A 20,471-nucleotide genomic window follows, 5' to 3' on the forward strand; every position below is an offset into this window, starting at 1 on the left:
GAATCCTACCAGTTGTTCCTGCAGAAATGGTTTCTATTATGAGTTAGTCTTTTGTTCTTAAAATAGGTTCAAAAATGATGAATTGTGACCACTCCACGAAGCTAATAACAAAATGGACTTTGCATTAGACGCTTGAAGAAAAATCTCTTGGAACCATGATCTCACAACACTTGAAGTTAATTGTCCCGGGTTTGACGCTTTCACAAGGATATATTCAAATTTAAAGAGGTTGTGTTGGACTATAAGACCAAATGTTCCATTGTTTTCCTACAAAACAATTAACAGTGGTGATAACAAAACACTATTTGCAGAAATTAAAGGCTGTATGATGTAGCTACGAGTCATAGAATTTACTGACTGTGTCACACTTTCTACTGTTTGTATCCCTGTAAACACTAGAGTACGTCCCGTCTGCATTTCCAAATTAAACCGTATTGATCAGAGTTATAAATATTTTCTTTTCCAATAACACGTGTTGCTTCACATTCGCGACAAATGCATTGGCATTGGCTTCTAACTTTTTGGGCTATAGATTTAATCAAACGTCCTGTTAAAATAAGTACAGAAAGGGGTTTCAAATCAGTCCGCACTTTCTCTCAGTAGTCCCTGCCAATTATTATTGTTCTTGGCTAACTGCAGAACATTTCAAACCAGAAGACTATTTGTAATGTAACGTGGGTTCCTGTCACCACGGCATGGCGCGTCCTCAGGTTGCGGATCGAGGAGAAGGCCTCTAGCTATAGAGGTTAGCTGCGAATATACTGAATAAGCAGTCGCGGACAGCCGATTAGGAGTGGTCCTCCAGCTTGGGGGTTTGGGTAGGGCTAACAACCTCATCCTGTAAAAAAAAAAAAAACACTTTCGGACAAGGACTGATAACTTGGCACGACCTCAGCAAAAGAAAATGGACATGAGATTTGGAACATGGAATATTAGGAGTCTTTATAGGGCAGGCGCGTTAAAATCCGTAACGAGGAAGTTAGAGAAATACAGGATGGACGTAGTAGGAGTTCAGGAAGTTAGGTGGGAAGGTAATGGATCTGAGAATTTCGGAAATTTTACGTCCTTTTATGGGGAAGGAAATAAAAATCACCAGTTAGGAACAGGGTTTTTCGTTCATAAACGTATATTACCAGCAATTAAACGGGTTGAATTTGTTACCGACAGACTTTCTTTTATTACTCTTAAGGGACGGTGGTGTGATATTATTGTTTTAAATGTACATGCCCCAACTGAAGATAAGAATGACGATATAAAAGACAGTTTTTACGAAGAAGTGGAACGGATATTTGACCAACTCCCGCGATACCATATGAAAATTCTATTAGGGGATTTCAATGCGAAGGTAGGACGAGAGGATATTTTCAAACCGATTATAGGGAACTAAAGTCTGCACAAGGAAAGTAATGACAACGGTGTTAGACTCGTGAACTTTGCAACATCCAAAAACCTAATCGTGAAGAGTACAAAATTCCCACATCGCGACGTTCATAAATACACTTGGACATCACCAGACGGGAAAACACATATTCAAATTGATCACGTTTTAGTAGATAGAAGAAGGCAATCTAGCATAATTGATGTCCGGTCGTTTAGAGGGGCTGATTGTGACACTGACCACTACCTGGTAGCAGCGATAATACGAGAGAGGTTATCGTTGAATAAAGGTAATATTCATTGTCCGAAAGCGGAGAGATTCAATTTAAACAAATTAGTAAGAGAGGAATACCAAATTGAAGTTTCGAATAGATTCTCGGCTTTAGAAGATTCGGAGTGCACTAGTGTTGAGGATACCTGGAATGAAATTAGAGATAGCATTAAAATTTCAGCAAAAGAAAAATTGGAACACGTGGAAATACGTAGGAACAAACCATGGTTCGACCAGGAATGCATAAAACTAGCAGAGAAGAGACAACAGGCAAAATTACTCTGGCTACAAAATCCGAATGAAATAACTACACAAAATTTCGCAGATATCAGGCGGGAAACTTCCAAAACTTTTAGAACAAATAAACGCGATTTTCTGAAAGCTAAAATTAAGGAACTTGAAGATAATAGTAAAAATAAAAACATCCGGAACATGTATAAGGGAATCAACGAATTTAAGAAAGGCTATCAACCTCGTGGTTATATATTAAAGAAATCTGACGGTACAGTTCTCACTGATACGGATAGCATCTTAAATAGATGGAAAGATTTCTTTGACGATTTGCTTAACACGCAACCAAAAACTAGTGTGCGTGGAGAAAAGGAGATACACACCGCAGAACCGTATATTCCAGAACCCAACCGAATAGAAGTAGAAACCGCTATAAAGAAATTAAAGAAACACAAATCTCCGGGTGTAGATGAAATTCCGGCTGAGTTAATCTTAGCTGGAGGCGAAAAATTGTGGAACAAGATACACAAACTCATTCTCCTTATCTGGAACAAGGAAGAATTGCCACAAGAGTGGAAAGAATCAATCATTGTTCCAATCCACAAGAAAGGCGACAAAACTGACTGTAATAATTATCGAGGCATATCTCTTCTGCCAACATCCTATAAAATCCTTTCAAATATTCTGTTAGCAACACTGACCCCATACGCAGATGAAATTATTGGGGATTATCAGTGCGGATTTAGACGAAATCGATCAACTATTGACCAAATATCTACCATTCGACAAATACTCGAAAAAAAGTGGGAATACAATACCCCGGTACATCAACTATTTATTGATTTTAGAAAGGCGTACGACTCCGTTAGGAGAGAAACATTATACAACGTTCTTGCAGAACTTGGAATACCGAGAGAGCTAATTAGATTAATTAAGATATGTTTAAATGAATCCCAAAATAAAGTCCGGGTAGAAAAATTTTTGTCCACGAGCTTTCACGTCGAAAATGGCCTGAAACAAGGAGATGCGCTGTCGCCATTATTATTTAACTTCGTTCTGGAATACGCTATAAGGAAAATCAAAGATAGCAATCAGGGTCTAGAGTTGAACGGTATTCACCAGGTTATGGCATATGCTGATGATGTAAATTTAATAGGAGATGATAGGAGAACAATAGAAAGAAGTGCAGAGATCTTATTAAACGCTTGCAGGGACATGGGTTTAGAAGTAAATGCAGAGAAAACTAAATACATGGAAGTGCGTCGGGACCGGAATACAGCAAATTATGGATGTGTTAAAATATTAAATAATAGTTTTGATAAAGTGGATACTTTCAAATATCTAGGATCAATATTAACAGAGGAAAATCATATTCACGGAGAAATTAAATGTCGACTAAAAGCAGGGAATTCGTGTTACTATTCGGTTCAAAATCTCTTGTCGTCGCGAATTCTGTCGAGGAATTTGAAACTTAAAATATACAAAACGATAATCATGCCTGTTGTTCTGTATGGCTGCGAAACATGGTCGCTTACTCTGAGGGAAGAACATAGACTGAAAGTATTTGAGAACAAGATCCTGAGACGAATATTCGGACCCAAGAGGAACGAGAATGGGGAATGGCGGAAACTTCATAATTTATATGGTTTATTTATTTATTTATTTTAAGAACAAGAACACAACAGGTTATTCTACCCAATTACAGTGTTCATACCAGAGTTACATAGAATATCTATAATATATTTGCGAAATCTATTCTGACTCATACTGTGTATATCCAGAACTTTTTTACATTTACTCAGTTTGTTGTAGACTGCACCCATCCTCCACGTTGGTGACTGTTTTGTTGCATTTGTTCGAGATTTCTTAGAATAAAAGAAATTTCCATTGCTCACACGTATGTTTCCATTGGGTACCCTGAGATGAAAGGCAGAGACCAAATCCTTACTATTTAATTTGTTATTTAATATTTTGTACAAGAATATCATGTCATTTAACACTCTTCTGTGATTGAGAGACATTGTGTTAAAATTTTCATTAAGAGAAGTACTATTTTCATATGTGGGGAAGATGCCTGTTCTCTTGTACGCCAGAAACCGCAGAAATTTATTTTGTGCTCTTTCTATTCTAATAGAGTCTTTCTTCTTGTGGGGGTTCCATATAATAGACGCATATTCTAATTTTGACCTAACAAATGAAAAATATAATTTCAGTAAAACATTCGACTTATTAAATTCCCTTCCCATTCTCAAAATAAATCCAAGATTTTTGTTTGCGTCATTTACAATTTGATTTATATGATGCTCAAACGATAGTTTGTTATCATATATTACACCCAAATCTTTGACAGTTTGTTCCCCCTTTACCCAACATTAGGAGGGTCGTCAAGTCTAGGAGGCTTAGATGGGCGGGTCATGCAGCTAGAATGGAAGAAGGTAGAGACGCTTTCAGTCTTGACTGGAAGACCAATCGGAAAACGACCATTAGGAAGACCTAGACGCAGATGGGAGGACAATATTAAGATGGATCTCGCAGAGATTGGAATACAGAGTAGAAACTGGATACAGTTAGCTAAGGATAGAAGTCAGTGGAGAGCTTTTGTGAACGCGGCATTGAATCTCCGGGTTCCATAGGCCATAGAGTTAGTTAGTTAGACTATTTGTAATTGTAATAATCATATTGACTCCGCCGATTTGAAATTTGTAATTTTAACGTCAGGTTCTGAATCACTGTCCTAAAACCCCTTGGCAGTAAGCTGGCCGTATCATTTAATCTTTTATTTTAATAATTATTTTCTGTTTATGCTTGAAGGTCACCTCTAACGTTCAAAGGGTGGTTTCTACCCTTAAACCCGCACCATTACCAAAGTAAAAAAAAATACGTGACCATTATTTTTTTGATATTCTACAAGTATGCAAAGTTTCATTCAAATCAGTAAATTACACTTCCGTAAGCCTTTTTGTTAGTGCTGTTCAGATGGAACAAATAAGTTAATTGGCGGACATGAAGTCAGAAAAACGAAAAAAAATACGCCAATGTTACGAAGAGATTGAGCAATAACAATGAGACTCAATAACAATGTTAATCAGTTTACACTATTGCAGAGTGGCTACACTATGACTCTTCATGACTGTTCATTACAAGCATATGATTAATGCAATCAAATATTAGGCTATACACCGAAACGTCCTTTACAGCCAAGCGTCCTTACACCGAAACGTCCTTATACCATAACGTCCGTACACCAAAACGTCCTATACCGAAACATCCTACACCAAAACGCCCTACACCGAAACATCCTAGACCCCTTAAGACTGTCATCATACTTGCAGACCAATACTCATCAAATGAATCTCTTTCTTATTTACCAGGAACAAAACAACTTATGAGCCAAAAAAAAAAAAGCTTAGTGTTAGTAAATAAGAAAGAGATTCATGCAGTGGTGGTGGTCTGCAAGCACGACGGCAGCACTAAGAAGCAAGGCCTAAAAATATCTAAGTACAATGAATTCGTAAAAAAGAAATCAGAATTCCCAATCCTGTTAGCAAGCAAGCAAATTCTATTATGTAAGTATTCATGCCTAATCATGAAATTATTTTAATGCAGCAATGAATTGTCCGGCCTATAAAAAAAATTTGATCCCAAAATTTCCAGGGCAAAAATTAGACCTACTGTCGCCCATGCTTAACACATTAAACTTCCAGCATCCCTATTTTTTCTGGTATCTGGTAATTGCTATACGACATTAATAGCTCTACTTTCTACTAAGTTATTAGGTCTATTTACAATTACAGTCAAAGGATAGATTTTAATATCCAGGGCATATTATTAGAAGTTCTTCAAACTCTTCCGTTTTAATACAACGCAACTCCGCAACATCCTTATTTTTCTTTATATATACATATATATATATATATCTGATAAGTGATCTAAGATAGTAGCTCCATTTTCCGTTTAGGAAGTAGCCAAAGCCTAGATTTCAATATTCGGTGAATTTTATTACAAGTCCCTGAAGGAAGTTCATGTTTGCTAGCGGTAAGCTTTTGTCCGCCCTGTAATATAAAACGGCCAGTGAGCTTATGTCCGGTGAGCTTATTTCTGACACCCCATTTCATAGATGTCCAAACTCCCGAACCCGATGCTCGCGAGCTCGGAACTCGAGCTCAACCGGACTTGGACTCAATAATTGAGCCCAAGCCCGAGTAAGCCCTAGCCCCAATGAAATAAGTCAGCGGGAACCCAACTGAGAAAAGTGAGCCCGAGTGCAAGAGCGCGAGCCCAATTGAGAAATGAGCCCGAGCGTGAGACCGAGTGAGCTCAAGCCTAGTCGAGAGAAGGAAACGTGAGGTAGAGTGAGCGCGAGCTCAGTTGAAAGAAAAGATCACGAGCTCGAGCTCAGTTGAGAGAAGTGATCGCGAGCTCGAGCTCAGTTGAGAGAAGTGATCGCGAGCGCGAGTCCAGTTGAGACACGTGAGCGAGAGCCCGAGTGACTGCGAGCTCAGTCAAGAGAGATGAGCGCGAACCTGAGTGAGTGCTAGCTCATTTGAGAGAAATGATCGCGAACGCTAGTGAGCGCGAGCCCAGTTGACAGTTGAGTGCGAGCCCGAGTGAGTGCAAGCCCAGTTGAAACAGGTGAGCGCGAGCCCGAGTGAGTGCGAGCCTAGTCAAGAGAGATGAGCGCGAGCCTGAGTGAGTGCGAGCTCAGTTGAGAGAAGTGATCGCGAGAACGAGTGAGTGCGAGCTCAGTTGAGAGAAGTGATCGCGAGAACGAGTGAGTGCGAGCCCAGTCAAAAGAGATGAGCGCGAGCCCGAGTGAGTGCGAGCTCAGTTGAGAGAAGTGATCGCGAGTACTAGTGAGCGCGAGCCCAGTTGAGACAGTTGAGAGCGAGCGCGAGCCCAGTCAAAAGAGATGAGCGCGAGCCCATTTGAGACAGGTGAGCGCGAGCGAGCCCAGTGGAAAATGGCCATCTATGTTACGAATATTTAGTTCTTGCTGCATTAGGTTGAATAACTTAATACTGTTAGGATCTCTAAACTTTTCGTATATTATCTCATGATTCGGATATTTTTCTTCTGCTTCATTAAGAGGCTTATATAGGCTTTTCTTTTGGCATTTGATAGCATAATAAGGGAAAGGATCATTAAGTTTGTTCTTCTTGTATATGATTAGGCAATTATCTTTTGGATTATCGTCTGTATATGATGCTGCAATTTCTTTTAAGCCCTCGTTTTGAATTCTCAATCTCTCCATTGTTTGTTCTATTTTCCCTACTCTTATTTGCAACTCTTTTTGGTCTTCTTCAATTTGTTTAGTCTTGTGTGAAGTAATCTTCGATTATATTGTAACACTTATCATAAAACATTTGAAATCCAAAACGAGATACTCAATATTAATTCTTTTCTTACATATGTTCCTGATACTAATAGATCTTGTTTATTTGTTCCTTTTGACTCAACTATGTAAATTGAGTTTTGGGTGATGCAGATCAGGCCCATCTAATTTCTTGTTCTAATATCGTAGGAGATCTTTGATTTATCTAACCTTGCCCAATGTTTAAATTCTTTTCCCCCATTTTGACACAACTTAGTAGCATTGAAATATCCTGTACTCTTATCTATAATCAATTTGAAATCACCAAAAATACCAAACCAATAATTCTTTAATCTGTTCGTAACAAATATCGTTTAAACTAAGAGAACTACCCATAGTAACCATAATTATTGTTTAGAAAATAATTTTTTAACTTTATTTCGTTACCATCTACTTTTACTATGTAAGATGTACCCTTTGTTGTTTGAAGAGTAACGTTTTGTTACCCTTATCTCATTCAAACTAACCTTTTATGGTTATTATTCCATAAAAGACAACATCTATATTTACATTACAACATTACTTTTATCTATCCAGCTATTATGTGAATCATCAAATCCTAGCCATTTAACGTATACTTTGTCAGCTTTCTTTCTCAACACCTTTTCCACCAAGTATTCATCTGTGTGTCTCGTCTTTAATAGTTCTGGTTCGTAAAATCTGCCTTGTACATCTTCTTCTAAATCTTTAATTCTATACGTAGGTGGGTTAGATGGAATAACTTCGCTAATAACAAATACTTCTGTTGACCAATTAGGTGTATATCCTTTCTCAAATAATCCTTTCGATTTACTTATACGAACATAATCGCCTAATTTGTATTTGGGTTTAACACGATTATATTCTTTTTGATAAACTTTCTCCAATATTGTTCGCTCATTCTTCTTGCTAACTTCTATAGGCTTTAAACCAATTGTTCTATGAATTTGATTATTATATTCGCTAACTAGTGTTGGTAATACTTCTATTCATTTATAATTTCCTTGTGTTGTAAATTTCTTCCACATGTTTTGTTTAAGAGTTCTATTGAATCTCTCAACAACAGAAGCTTTCTTACCGCTATAGGTTGAGTAGTGATTAATTTTATTTACCTCCATCAACTTCTTAAATTCCTTATTGTAAAACTCTTTGCCTTGATCAGTTTGTAAGTTACTAGGTTTTCTCATTATTAATATGGATTCAATTGCTTCTGTAACATTCTTGCCGCTTTTATCTTTAACAAAGCATATTTCGAAAAGACATCAATAACCGTTATCAAATACTTATAGCCTTTATTTAACTTGGAGACACCTTTTAACACACCACTATCCATTTCTACAAGATCAGCTTGCCATAAGTCATCTATACCTTTAGTAATAACACAGCCTAGGTTAGTTCTTTCTAGAAGGTTTGTGAATTTCTTCTATAATGTCTTCTCTAATACCTTTACCTTCTTCTAGTCAATCTTTCTTTTTAACGAATTGAGATTTAGTAACACCACATATAGAACAAATACCTTTCTTTAGATATCTTCCATTCTTTGTTTGTACTATCCTAATGGTATCTTTTTTGTATCTGTTGATTTCTTACACTTAACACAATACATCCTGTTTATTATATAGAAAATCATTTAAGTTCTCTTTCTACGTACATAATAACAGATAGTAATTGTCCTTCTTCGAAAGCTGAATTTTCATCTGCTTGAAACGTAATTATATCACCATTTTTAACGTCTAAAGGAAAAGTTTCAACTAAAGTATCGTTCAAAAATATATGTAGATAGTATTTACCCAAACTTAATTCCATATGCATTATTTTTCCATTGTAGAGAAACTTAACCATTCGATAGATTAAATATTCTAAAGATTGGGTCTTTAACATTCTTAGTTCTCAATTGACATAATAGATTTATAGTTTCTTTCTTTATAATGAACATATTTGCTTCTTTGTTTGATTTTTGGAAATCTTCTTTTGTAACAAATTTATCTATATCATTCTTTCTAACAACATTCTCTAACTGCGATGACATTTCTGCTTTGTATTTATTGAACTCTGATATAGGAAACTTTGCACTGAACAAAAGAACTACATTATTATTATTTTTTGGATTTCTTCCATATATTCTTTTCTCAAAGCATTACCATCATCTATCTTTATGTACGTGTCTCGTAATGATTTTAATACATCCTCAAATTTGTTTCTATCACTTTCTAATTTGGCTATTTATTGACTCAAGCTGATGAAAAGTTACTACATCTTGTTGGTCAATAGCATTAGCTACATTAACAAGTCTTTTCTTTTTAAAGTCAACCCATGTTCTATTATTTGATGTAAAAAATTTATCTAGATCGCTAAGGTTTTTGAACTCTTCGCTAATGACGCCATTCTTCCTACTTTTAACATTACCAAAGATATCCATATTTATTATATACAAAATTTATACCTATTTAACAGCGAGAAGAACAGTAATACGAGCTCCATCAAAATCAATCAAATCGCCATTCTCATCTCGAATTGAAACTGATATTATTAAATTTGTTGAGATGTATTGGGAAAAATATCTTTTCTCTAGGCTCATATATAATTGGCTCTCTAAATCCTGCATTTGTTCTAAACGTTGCAATTAAATCTGTTTCGTTATGTGTTGTATCATTATGTTTTAAAATCATGCCTTCTGCTAAATCACAGTGAATATTTATAGTATCGAATGGGTGAAACTTTGGCACCTTATCTCCAACATGCTCTGAACCTTTAGCTAACTTCTTCTGACTACAACCTAATACAGTGTTAATGGTGTCTAAGGTTATATCACAAATCCTACTAGATATTTTAACTCTGTTTTTCTTTCTATCTTCGGTGAATTTAATATCATTAACTAAAATGTTATTAAAACTATCGTAGTATGGAAGAATTGATTTAATATGTTCTTCTAACTCTTTTAAACTATATTGACCAGGTTGACTGAGTTGCTCCGAAAGTTGTCCTTCGCTACAAATTGTCAACTTATTATTTTTCTCTGTAATGTTTGGTGTTAAGTATGTTGTATAAAATCCTGCAACAGCTACTTCTAAATCGTTTTCAAATGGATAATGCAAGTACATGCTTAGTACAGATGAATAACCATTTAAATTAAATACTTTCATTTATTATATAATAAAAGTTGAAATGAATAAATGGGATATCCGAGTAAGGTTATCAGACTAAACTGTAAAAAAGAAGGACGGTATATTGCTACCTGATGATATAAGATGTTTAATTGTAGGACCTAGTGGTTGTGGTCAAACAACACTAATGATAGATAACTTTTTACTAGCACCGGATTGGCTTAAATATACAAATGTTTATATCTATTCTAAAAGTTTACATCAATCTAAATACCAACAGCTAATACAACTTTTCCAAGACATAGAACGAGATATTAATAAGACAATTGCAATAGTAAAAGGAAACAACGAAGAAATTATTCCATTAGATGAGTGAGAACGATTTTGTGGTAGTGTTTGATGATTTCATTTTAGAACAAAACCATGTTAGAGAATATTTTACTCGAGGTAGACATAAAGGTTTAAACTGTTTCTATCTTGGACAAACATATTCTAAAGTACCAAAACAACTAAGAGAACTTAAATTTTCTTTGTATCTTTAGACAGAATAACACAAATTTAAAGCACATATATGACGAATTTGTTGGATCAGATATGTCATTTGAAAAATTACAATCTTTATGCAATAGGTGTTGGGAAGAAGACCATGGTTTCTTAACAATAGATATGACTAAGAAAACGAATAATGGCAAATACAGAAATAAAATTGAAGACTTTTTAAAAGTATAGACTGGAGCGAAACGTGATTGAACGTATCTAAACGTGTATGTTGTATTACGTTAGGTTACGTTTTTTATTTTTTCTTTATATAATAAATGAGTCAGATGCTGCTGAAGCTAAGAAATATATAAAGTTAAAAGAAGAACTTGTTAATAGATTTAAGGAAATTAAACAAGCTAATCGTAGTAAATATGAAAAATATAAAGAACAAGATCAACCTGTTATAGACGCAATTGAAGGCTTGGGACAAAATATCAAAAGTAGCAGAAGAAAATAAAAATTTGATTCGAGTTAGTTCCAGTTGTAAATAAAAGCGCGAAAGTAGATTCAAGCTTATTAGTAACTCCTCCTATGTATGAGCTCAATAAGTGAAAGTGATACGCCTATAACAGAAGAAATAAAACATGAAAAAGCAAATTAAGTAGAAAGTAGAAAGAATAGAATCTTTACCAGCTACCCATTTTGGTAAGATTGCTTCGAGATATTATACAACTAGAGATGATAAAAGTTTTGGAATTGAACCATATGATGATGGAAAAATCGTACATATGATTGGGGATACGGAAGTTAAAATTGATGGTGATGATTTAGTTATTAATAATCGACATTACACAGGAACAGAAGGTTTATGGGAATTACTAACAAAACATAATCCAAAAAACTATAATAAAGATGATCTAGAAAAATATACACAAATAGTCATTGATTCTAATGTATTTCATAACAATGACCCAAATACAAGAAAACAACGATCTAGTAGAAGTGAAAAATACAAAGAAATTATCAAACCTATTTGGGATGAATATATAAAACCAACACCACCAAGAAAGAAAACACCTCAGTCTGGAGAAGGAATAAAAATATACAACGAATTACCTAAAGAATACATATGGGTGGATGATGTGAGAAAGTTAATAGATAGGTTAATAGTTATAGATGGAGAAGAAAAAGCTGGAAATGATAACTTTTATAATGAGAAAGTAGGTATAATGGATATGATTAATTTTAAACTCTCACAATTTATTCCTAATGATCCAAAGGATATAGGTTATTCGATAAGGATATTGAATACGTTACCACCAAAATTTTGGAAGTGAGAAGTATGGAAAAGGACTACTAAATGATTTGATTAATAAACTTCCATTCGAGATGCATATTCCTGGATTTTCGTACTGTGGTCCGGGAACTAAGCTACAAGAAAGGTTAGAAAGAGGAGATAAAGGTATTAACCCACTAGATGAAGCTTGTAGAGAACATATTTACTACAGAGATAATAAAGATATAGCTTCGACATATTGCAGAGAAAGAATTAGAAAATAAAGCTTGGGAAAGAGTTTTTGCTAAAGATGCTAATCTAATAAGTGAGAAACTACCTGCTCTTGAAACTGCTTTAGCTATGAACACAAACGTAAGATTTGGTTTAGGTTTATAAGTATTTGTTTAATTTTTATGGTTTTTCCATAGAAGTTTTATAATAAATATAAGTATGATGTTAAGTAGTTTTACATTTACAATTCCTAACGAGGAACTTAAACAATTAAATATTGATCACATTTTAACTAAGAAACAGATAAATGATAAAGCTAAAAAGATGAAAGAAGCTACAAAAATGCATTTAACTCTTTCTGTACCTCAAGTTAAGAAAATAAACAAAGAAACAAAGACAAATGATAATAAAGTTCACTATGGAGGTTTTATATTCACTATTCCAACCATTCTAGCTTTAATAGGTGCTCTTGGTTCTGCTACTGCTGGAGTTGCTACTGTAGTCAAAACGGTAGATGTGAAAAAGAATAAAGCAGAATTAGAAGAACAAAAGAGACATAATTTAGCAATGGAAGAGAAAGAAGGTGGTACGCTTACAAAAAACGAAAAGCCCAAAAAAGTAAAGAAAAAGAAGAAATTAAACCTTTAAGTAATTTAGACCTAATACAACTTGTTAAGCAACTTAAGAAACTTTAGAGGTGTGTTTATGAGTGATGAATTGCCTAAACAGCCATGGAAGAATGAGTATGGTATTGTTAACTTTGATGCATCTAAAAAATATAGGAACACATTGGATTTGTTACTGGAAAGAAGGAAATAGAAAGTATTTGTTTGATCCATTCGGAGGTAATCCACTAAAAACACTCGTAAAATATCTTGGTTATAATATAGAGTACAATAGAATCGAATATAACATTTTAACGAAGTAATCTGTGGGCATTTATGTATTGTAGTATTAAAAATGTTTACAGATGGATTTAGTTTTTCAGAAATCATTAGTCATGTGAATAGAAATAAGGATATTTGGAGAAGTTACATTTAAGTTGTTTTATGGATTTAATTCATAAAACGATAAGAACACTTTTTTCTTTATAATAAATATGGATAAGATAGAGTCATATGAGTTACAAACCTGTAAACCTAATCAAAGAACAATTGAAAACCTAAACAAATCAAACAGATCAATTGAGTTTGATATCGGCATTGGTGACGGGTATATTCATCCTTATTATGCTTATATGTATGTAAGTTTTGAAATTAGAGGAAGAGATGCAGACGGTGAGTACACTGGTAAACCAAATATTAAACTCATTAATAATTTCTTTCCACATCTGTTTTCTCAAATACAAATTAGTAAGCATGGACAAATATTAGATACTATAGACCATCCCGGGTTAACTTCAACAGCTGTAAATACATGTACGATTTCAAAACCAGAAGCAAATTATTATGATGAAAGTGGATGGGAAGGAATCAAATGATGGAGAACAGATGAGGAAATATTATTTCTATTAAGACTTTTACCTGGGTTTTGTTCTGATTATGAAGACATTATGTGGAAAGGAGGATTGAAATATATTTAAAAGAAGTGGATCTGATGATAGCGCATTTTTCATTTGGAAAACTAAGAAACAAGATGGAACATTTGAAGATGATCAACCACATCCAGGTAAAGTTAAGGTTACAAATATGGAGTTAAGAATGCCTGTTAATTATGAATCTAGCTATGGTACCTTGTTAAGAATTAACATGTTAAAAGGTAAGATTTCTATTTCCTTCAACACATATCAATGTTTACAAAAGTCAGTTACAGGCAAATATTTAGAATTTGATTTAACCACACAATTTAACTAACGAATTCGATATGCCTGATTTCGTGATTGCTTTTTTCCAAACTGATAGAAATGATAATCAAGAAAAAAAAGACAAGCAAATTCGATCACTGTAAGGTTCAAAATATTCACTTTAAGAATGGAAGAAATGAATGTTTCCCCTTAGAATCTTTAAACTTAGATTTCGAAAAATAAATATCTCAAAGCTTACGAAATGTATACGGTATATAAGAGAGTTACAATTGGAAACACGGAGATGTATTACTACCCAAGAGAATTCTTAGAAAATAGACCAATGTTTGTTATTAATACACGCAAGCATAAATCAGTAACCTTAAGTGATAGAATTTGAAATTGACTGTGAATTTTGAAAGTGATGTTCCTGATAAAACAATTTGTTATGTGGTTATGATTGGTAAGAAAAACTCTGAATACGATGTACAGAAAGAAAAGATAATTGAGAAAATTTAAATTCAATTAGATGTTTTTTTTTAGTTTGTAAAGTGTTCTTATGATAGTTATCATAAAAGCTTATATATAGACCAAGAATATAAACAGATTGTGATCCAAACCGTACAAAACAGAACAAATCGCTCCACTTGTGTTTAAGCTAAGATGAATGATTGTGTTTACTAGGAACGAAACGTTCCACTTGTGTTTAAGCTAAGATGAATGATGATTGTGTTTACTAGGAACGAAACGTTCCACTTTGTTTATTTAATGAAACCGATAATTTAAAAATGATCATAAAAACTTATTTAATAAAATGAATATACCAGATAACATTCCACGAGAGAATCTAATTGCGTTAATTGAGGATTCGATATTAACACTTCAAAATTTACTAGCGAAAAATAAGAGGAAATTTAAGAGGTTAAAATGTATTTATGTTATTCTTATTGCATTTTCGATACTACTTTCTGCTTCTACAGGGTTTATAAATATATTTAATCCTGTTAGTCTATTCAATTATTACAACAGCATTTGCATCTGCTTCTGCCGTTATCACTGGTTTATCAACACGATTTAATATAGCTTCGAAGAAAGAGTATTATAAAAATATGGTTACTCAAATTGCTGTTTAAGGATGAGCTTAATGTTATTAAAGTAATGAATGGAGAATTAACAGACGAACATATAAGACATTGTTGATAGAATGAACTATATATATAACGAGATAAGATCACTACAAAAATGAACAAATTTTTTAAGTTTTATACAATAAATGAGAAATGGCCTCACAATTAAACAAGAAAAACAATATTAACATTTTAAAGCTTGTTAAATTGCAAGATCTGGAAGAAGGAAAATCATACGAAATAACCTCATGGAAATTGATACAAACAAAATACACTGGGGAAAGGGTATTAGTACATCTAAATGAGAAATACAAAACCTTATTGCCACAGAGATATAATGAAGATACTGATCAAGTTTTAAAAGAGATGAAAACTAAGAAACTGTTTGAGATATGACGGAATGAAGGATCTTTCTAATGGTTACAAAATACATCAAATGTTCTTTAAAAAAGATTCTAAGTAGTAACAAAAATGATTAAAAAATTTTTTCTAAAGTAAAAAATGGAGTGGTTAGTATGGATCCTCAAAAGAAGTTCATTGTTACTAATTTTAATGTAATTGTGAAAAATGTGCAAACCGAAACGGAAGTAGTTTTTGATATTAATGGTTGTCTATTCAGCTTGAATTATGATCAGTGGACGGAGTTTAAGAAATCATTGTTTCCCATAGAGAACGAGGTTAACAGAAGATTCCATTATCAGTATCCAAACTTGTAATTTTAAATATGTTCTAAGTGTATGTGTTTTTATGGGTACAAACCTATAAAAGCTGAGATCTTTAGACATACACACAGCTGTTATTCGATTTTTGAAGTTCTATACATAAATAACAGATTTATTTGAGTTTTGTAATAGTATCCTTAGAGTTATACTACCCATAATACATTCAAAAAATTGCACATTTATTTCTCTATTGGTTGTCGTTTGAATTTTGAAAATCGGTTAATAAACAACGGAGCTAGAGCAAATTCAAAATTTCGGGAATTTTTTGCGGGTTTATTTTTGAGTTTTCGAGAAAAAGTTATTCTTTAAAAAAAAGTCTTAGAATTTTGTGTAGATTATGCTAGTATTTTTTATTTTTCAAAAGCGATAAAAATTAGTAAAGTTATTAAAAATTAAAATCGTATCCTTAAAGGTAGACAGCCAGTTAGGCATTAGAAAAATAGCACCTTTAATTCTCTATTGATTGTCGTTTGAATTTTGAAAATCGGTTCATAAATAACGGTGTTACAGCGATTTAAAAATAGTATCCCTCGAATACGTCATTGATAACAGGGTTGGTTATCATGTTCAAAAAAATTATCATGTTTACCTTATTTGGTGGTAATTCATTGGTAATAGTTTCAAAGCCTAATTCGCAATTTTAACAATTCTGGAAAACATGTAAAAAAATAATTAGTTTCCAACCCTGTTTCAGCTCTAGAAATGTTAGCGCTGCATGCGGTATGTTTCAGAGTTATAAAAGCTAGAGATATGCGGACAGATTTTCATCAAGGACTTTTCTTCAAAGTGAGGACCTTGAATCGAAAAAAGCGTGACAGACAACGAGCCGTGACAGGTAGGACAGGACAGTTTTGGTGTTGTTATTACATACTCAGAAGAGAGAGAAGAAAACGATATATATGCATCTGTGAGTTGTATTTCTAAAAAGAAAATATGTTAACTGGTATTATGCAAGTCACGTATGCAGTAAGAAGCGATTCAACTCACACACATATATGTAAGCAAGTCATGCAGCTTTCCTTTTTTGCGCTACTTGCTTATGATGATGATGCAACAGAACCTTTAAAAGAAGTTTATATATACACTTGTATCAAACACACGAGTAACTCAGACGAGAGAGTATGTAATTTTCTTCAGTCTATTACAACCAAATCTAACAATGATATTATTGAGGCTAAAATAATACAATTAAAAATTAGAAAAAGAAAACTAAAAGATAACATAAGGAAAATACAAACAAGAATAAAAGAACAAGCGGAAAACCTTCGAGTATGTGAAAAGGAATGTAATAACATAGACATCGAAATCTTAAATTTAGAAAATATAAAAGAAAGTAATATAGAAGACATGGAGGAAATTAATTTACTATAATCTCATATTTTTTGAAATCGGAGGGCACAAATATATGGATGGTGCTCACAGGATGTCGCGATGGTTGGGACGACATTCATCAAAAGAATATATAAAATTTTGTCTTTCCATTAGAGGAACAGTGATCTAAACAAATTCTTTCCTGTAAGTTTTTATGATTTTTAAATGTCATAAAAGCCTATTCAATCTCACTTTAGCATTGTGCTATCCTTCTGTGTTAAATAATATTTGTCAAAAGTACTTGGAGGGGGAATGTATACTTAAACTAACACCTGGAGGGAAAACGACAGTCAAAAAGTATGCGTAAACTAGATTTTTTTTAAAGATTTGGGATAATTCGTTGGTTAGAGGGTGCGCTAGAATCGGTATATACTCCACTACTCATATCAAACATTTTACGGAGAAAGTGGAGCCATTTCAAGTTCTCTTGGAAAATAATTCAAAATTCAAATGGGCATCACAACATGACGAGTTATTTGAGCAACTTAAAACGAATATCATTCAGGTCCCATCCTTATTTCATTTCGACCCATCTTTGGAAATCCGTGTGTACTCTGATGCATCATCAATCTCGGCAGAAGGAATTTTGGCATGTTATAACCCTAAAACTAACCAGGAACGTGTTGTTTCCTATTGTAGTCTTCGCTTTACCAAGAGCGAACGAAGGGCCTCAACATGGCAGAAAGAATTATATGCCTTAATATACGTCCTTAGAAAATTTCGATATTTTCTTCTGAATAAAAAATTTAAATTATTCGTTGACGCTAAGTGAACACTCAACCCGACAAAGTACGAAAATTCACTCGTTACAAGATATTCTTAGCAATTATAATTTTGAAATTCACCACATTAAAAGTCTTCAACATCCTGCAGATATTTTTAGTCGTTTTGAAGAAAAACAAGACATACAACGGGACGAAGAACGCGCAATTTATAACTTTTCGGTCACGGAGGACGCTAAAGATTTTGCTTCTCACTCATTGGAACAGACCTTTCAAATTGACCAACCCGTGACGCTACCCAATTTGGCTGAAGAGCAAAGGAAGGATAATACATCATTTTCGGATATAATCAGTTTTAGAAAATAAGGAAACTAATAAATTGTCAACACTCCGTGCCGCGAAATATTTCTGCCTTAAAACTGGACTGCTATGTAGGACACACAAAATCCACAATTGGGACTGCTATATTTACTCCGTATACCAAAATCTTTACTAATCAAATGGTTTGATGCTATTCATAACAACCCATTGGCGCCGCGCTTTGGATAAACTAAGACGTACCAATCGGGATTGAGAAAGTATTATTTTCCTAATATGAAAGCATATATAACAAGATAAGGGCGTGCACTGTGTCAAAAACTCACGAAGCTACCAACCAAGCCATCTGGCCAATTACTCCATCATCCTACTTCACCTATTGCTACTGCGTGGCAATATGGTTCAATTGAGAAAGTGCCGGTCGGACAAGGAAATTTTAAACACATACCGGTAGCAACTGAGATGTCCACCCGTTTGTGTGGGAAAAGTTGTAGACAAAATTACAGCCGAAGAAATTGAATGATTTCTTACATATGAAATCATTCTTAAATTTGGAGCTTTCTCGTACCTGTATTTAGATAGACTGCACCTGTACCTGCACCTAAAATCTTTAAAGGAGAGGAAGTCATATTTAAGGTCTTGAAGCTTACTGACCAGAAGATGGGTAATGGCGTACATCGATCCTTCCAGAAATTCAATGGTCTGAACTAGATTCAAGGCATGATCCTGCACAAAAATTGATGAAGCTTTCACCGCGCTCACTTCTTACGGACTCAGATTGGGAAGAAAATCCATTCCAGCATTTGAAATACATCTCATGTTCTCTCTTTGGGAGAATTCCATAGCATCTTCTGTGTAAGCTGCTAAATAAAAAAAAAAAAACAGCACGAAACCACAAATTCCATCTTGTCTGGGCTAGGAAATAACAAAGCAGCTTTTTCTTCATTCGAGTATTTCTCCTGGAGGAACTGAAAATATAAATACTAACCAAGCGGTCTAAAAATAATAGGACTGATGGTATTATGTGACACATTTTGTTGCAAAGGAAACTTGTGTTATTTTATTAGTATTACCGGTCAACATGGCGATTTCGCGAATCTATCGCTTTATGCAGAGTATTTTGGTGTTATTTTGAGAAAAGTACCAAATTCGTGTTATTTAGCGATTTAAAAACACCAAAAACGGCATTCTATCGTATATTTAGGTATATCTATATTCTTTACTTGGCCTTTTTCAAATTTTCGATATTATCGTTAAAACGAAAACTGTACGTCTTTACTAACATCTTTAGCCTCATAAATACGTCGGAGAGGATAAATTTTGATAAAATTATTTATATTGTGATAATTAATATAAAACACAATGATTACATACTATTCTTTATTCCTTTATTCATTGTAATAAATTACAATTATCTCAAAGCAAATGACAGGGAAAATCAGTAGAATTCAATTTTCGATTATTATAATCTATTGAGTGTCTCTAATACTTTTTTGTATTCCGGTATAATGTGATCCCTTATCTTAAGGGGAGTCTCAGATATGAGATAATGATGTAGAAAAACTGGTGACAAACAGGGAACTCCTTTTCTTGCTAAACTAACAAAATCGACGTTGTCAGGATTCTTGTTTGTCTCCACAAGGCAATGGGTAGCATCTTTTGGATCGCTATACGGTGGACTGAAAAGTAAATATATAGAACAATAAACATAAAATGTTAATATGCAAAATAAATGTATGGAACAACAAACATAAAATATAAACAGATTTTGTTCTCACTTTCCAGAGTAGTTAAGAACAATGAAAGTGTTACAGCTGACTTCATGCTTATATGTCTTTCTTAGCAAGAAAGGAAGGGAATGTTAACGTTAAATCAAAATTAGTACATTGATTTCAATAAAATTTTCTTTAATGTTCTCACTAAAACATCAGAAGGCTACGTATTCTCAATTACTCTTTTATTTATTCACTCACCCACTCTCTCTCTCTCTCTCTCTCTCTCTCTCTCTCTCACACACACACACACACACACACACACACACACACACACACACATACACAGACACCCACACACACACACAATGTCTAAAAGCGTAAAGGGCGGTACAT

At 33.8% G+C, this 20,471-nt stretch overlaps 1 protein-coding gene across 4 annotated transcripts in view; it reads right to left on the reverse strand.

Annotated features, from left to right (window-relative positions):
* Window positions 1-19,729: 19,729 nt before the first annotated feature.
* LOC145664449 (DNA topoisomerase 2-binding protein 1-A-like) overlaps window positions 19,730-20,471 on the reverse strand; it is a 1,008,895-nt gene continuing 1,008,153 nt past the window's right edge. For all 4 annotated transcript variants that reach the window (XM_081731135.1, XM_081731136.1, XM_081731137.1 and 1 more), the window contains one exon: window positions 19,730-20,042. In XM_081731135.1, coding sequence (XP_081587261.1) covers window positions 19,826-20,042 — 217 coding nt within the window. In that variant the 3' untranslated portion in view covers window positions 19,730-19,825. The remainder of the gene's footprint in view (window positions 20,043-20,471) is intronic.

This window comes from Thermobia domestica, chromosome 11 (assembly GCF_964235325.1).
Source record: "Thermobia domestica chromosome 11, izTheDome1.hap1.1, whole genome shotgun sequence".
Lineage (NCBI taxonomy): Eukaryota > Metazoa > Arthropoda > Insecta > Zygentoma > Lepismatidae > Thermobia > Thermobia domestica.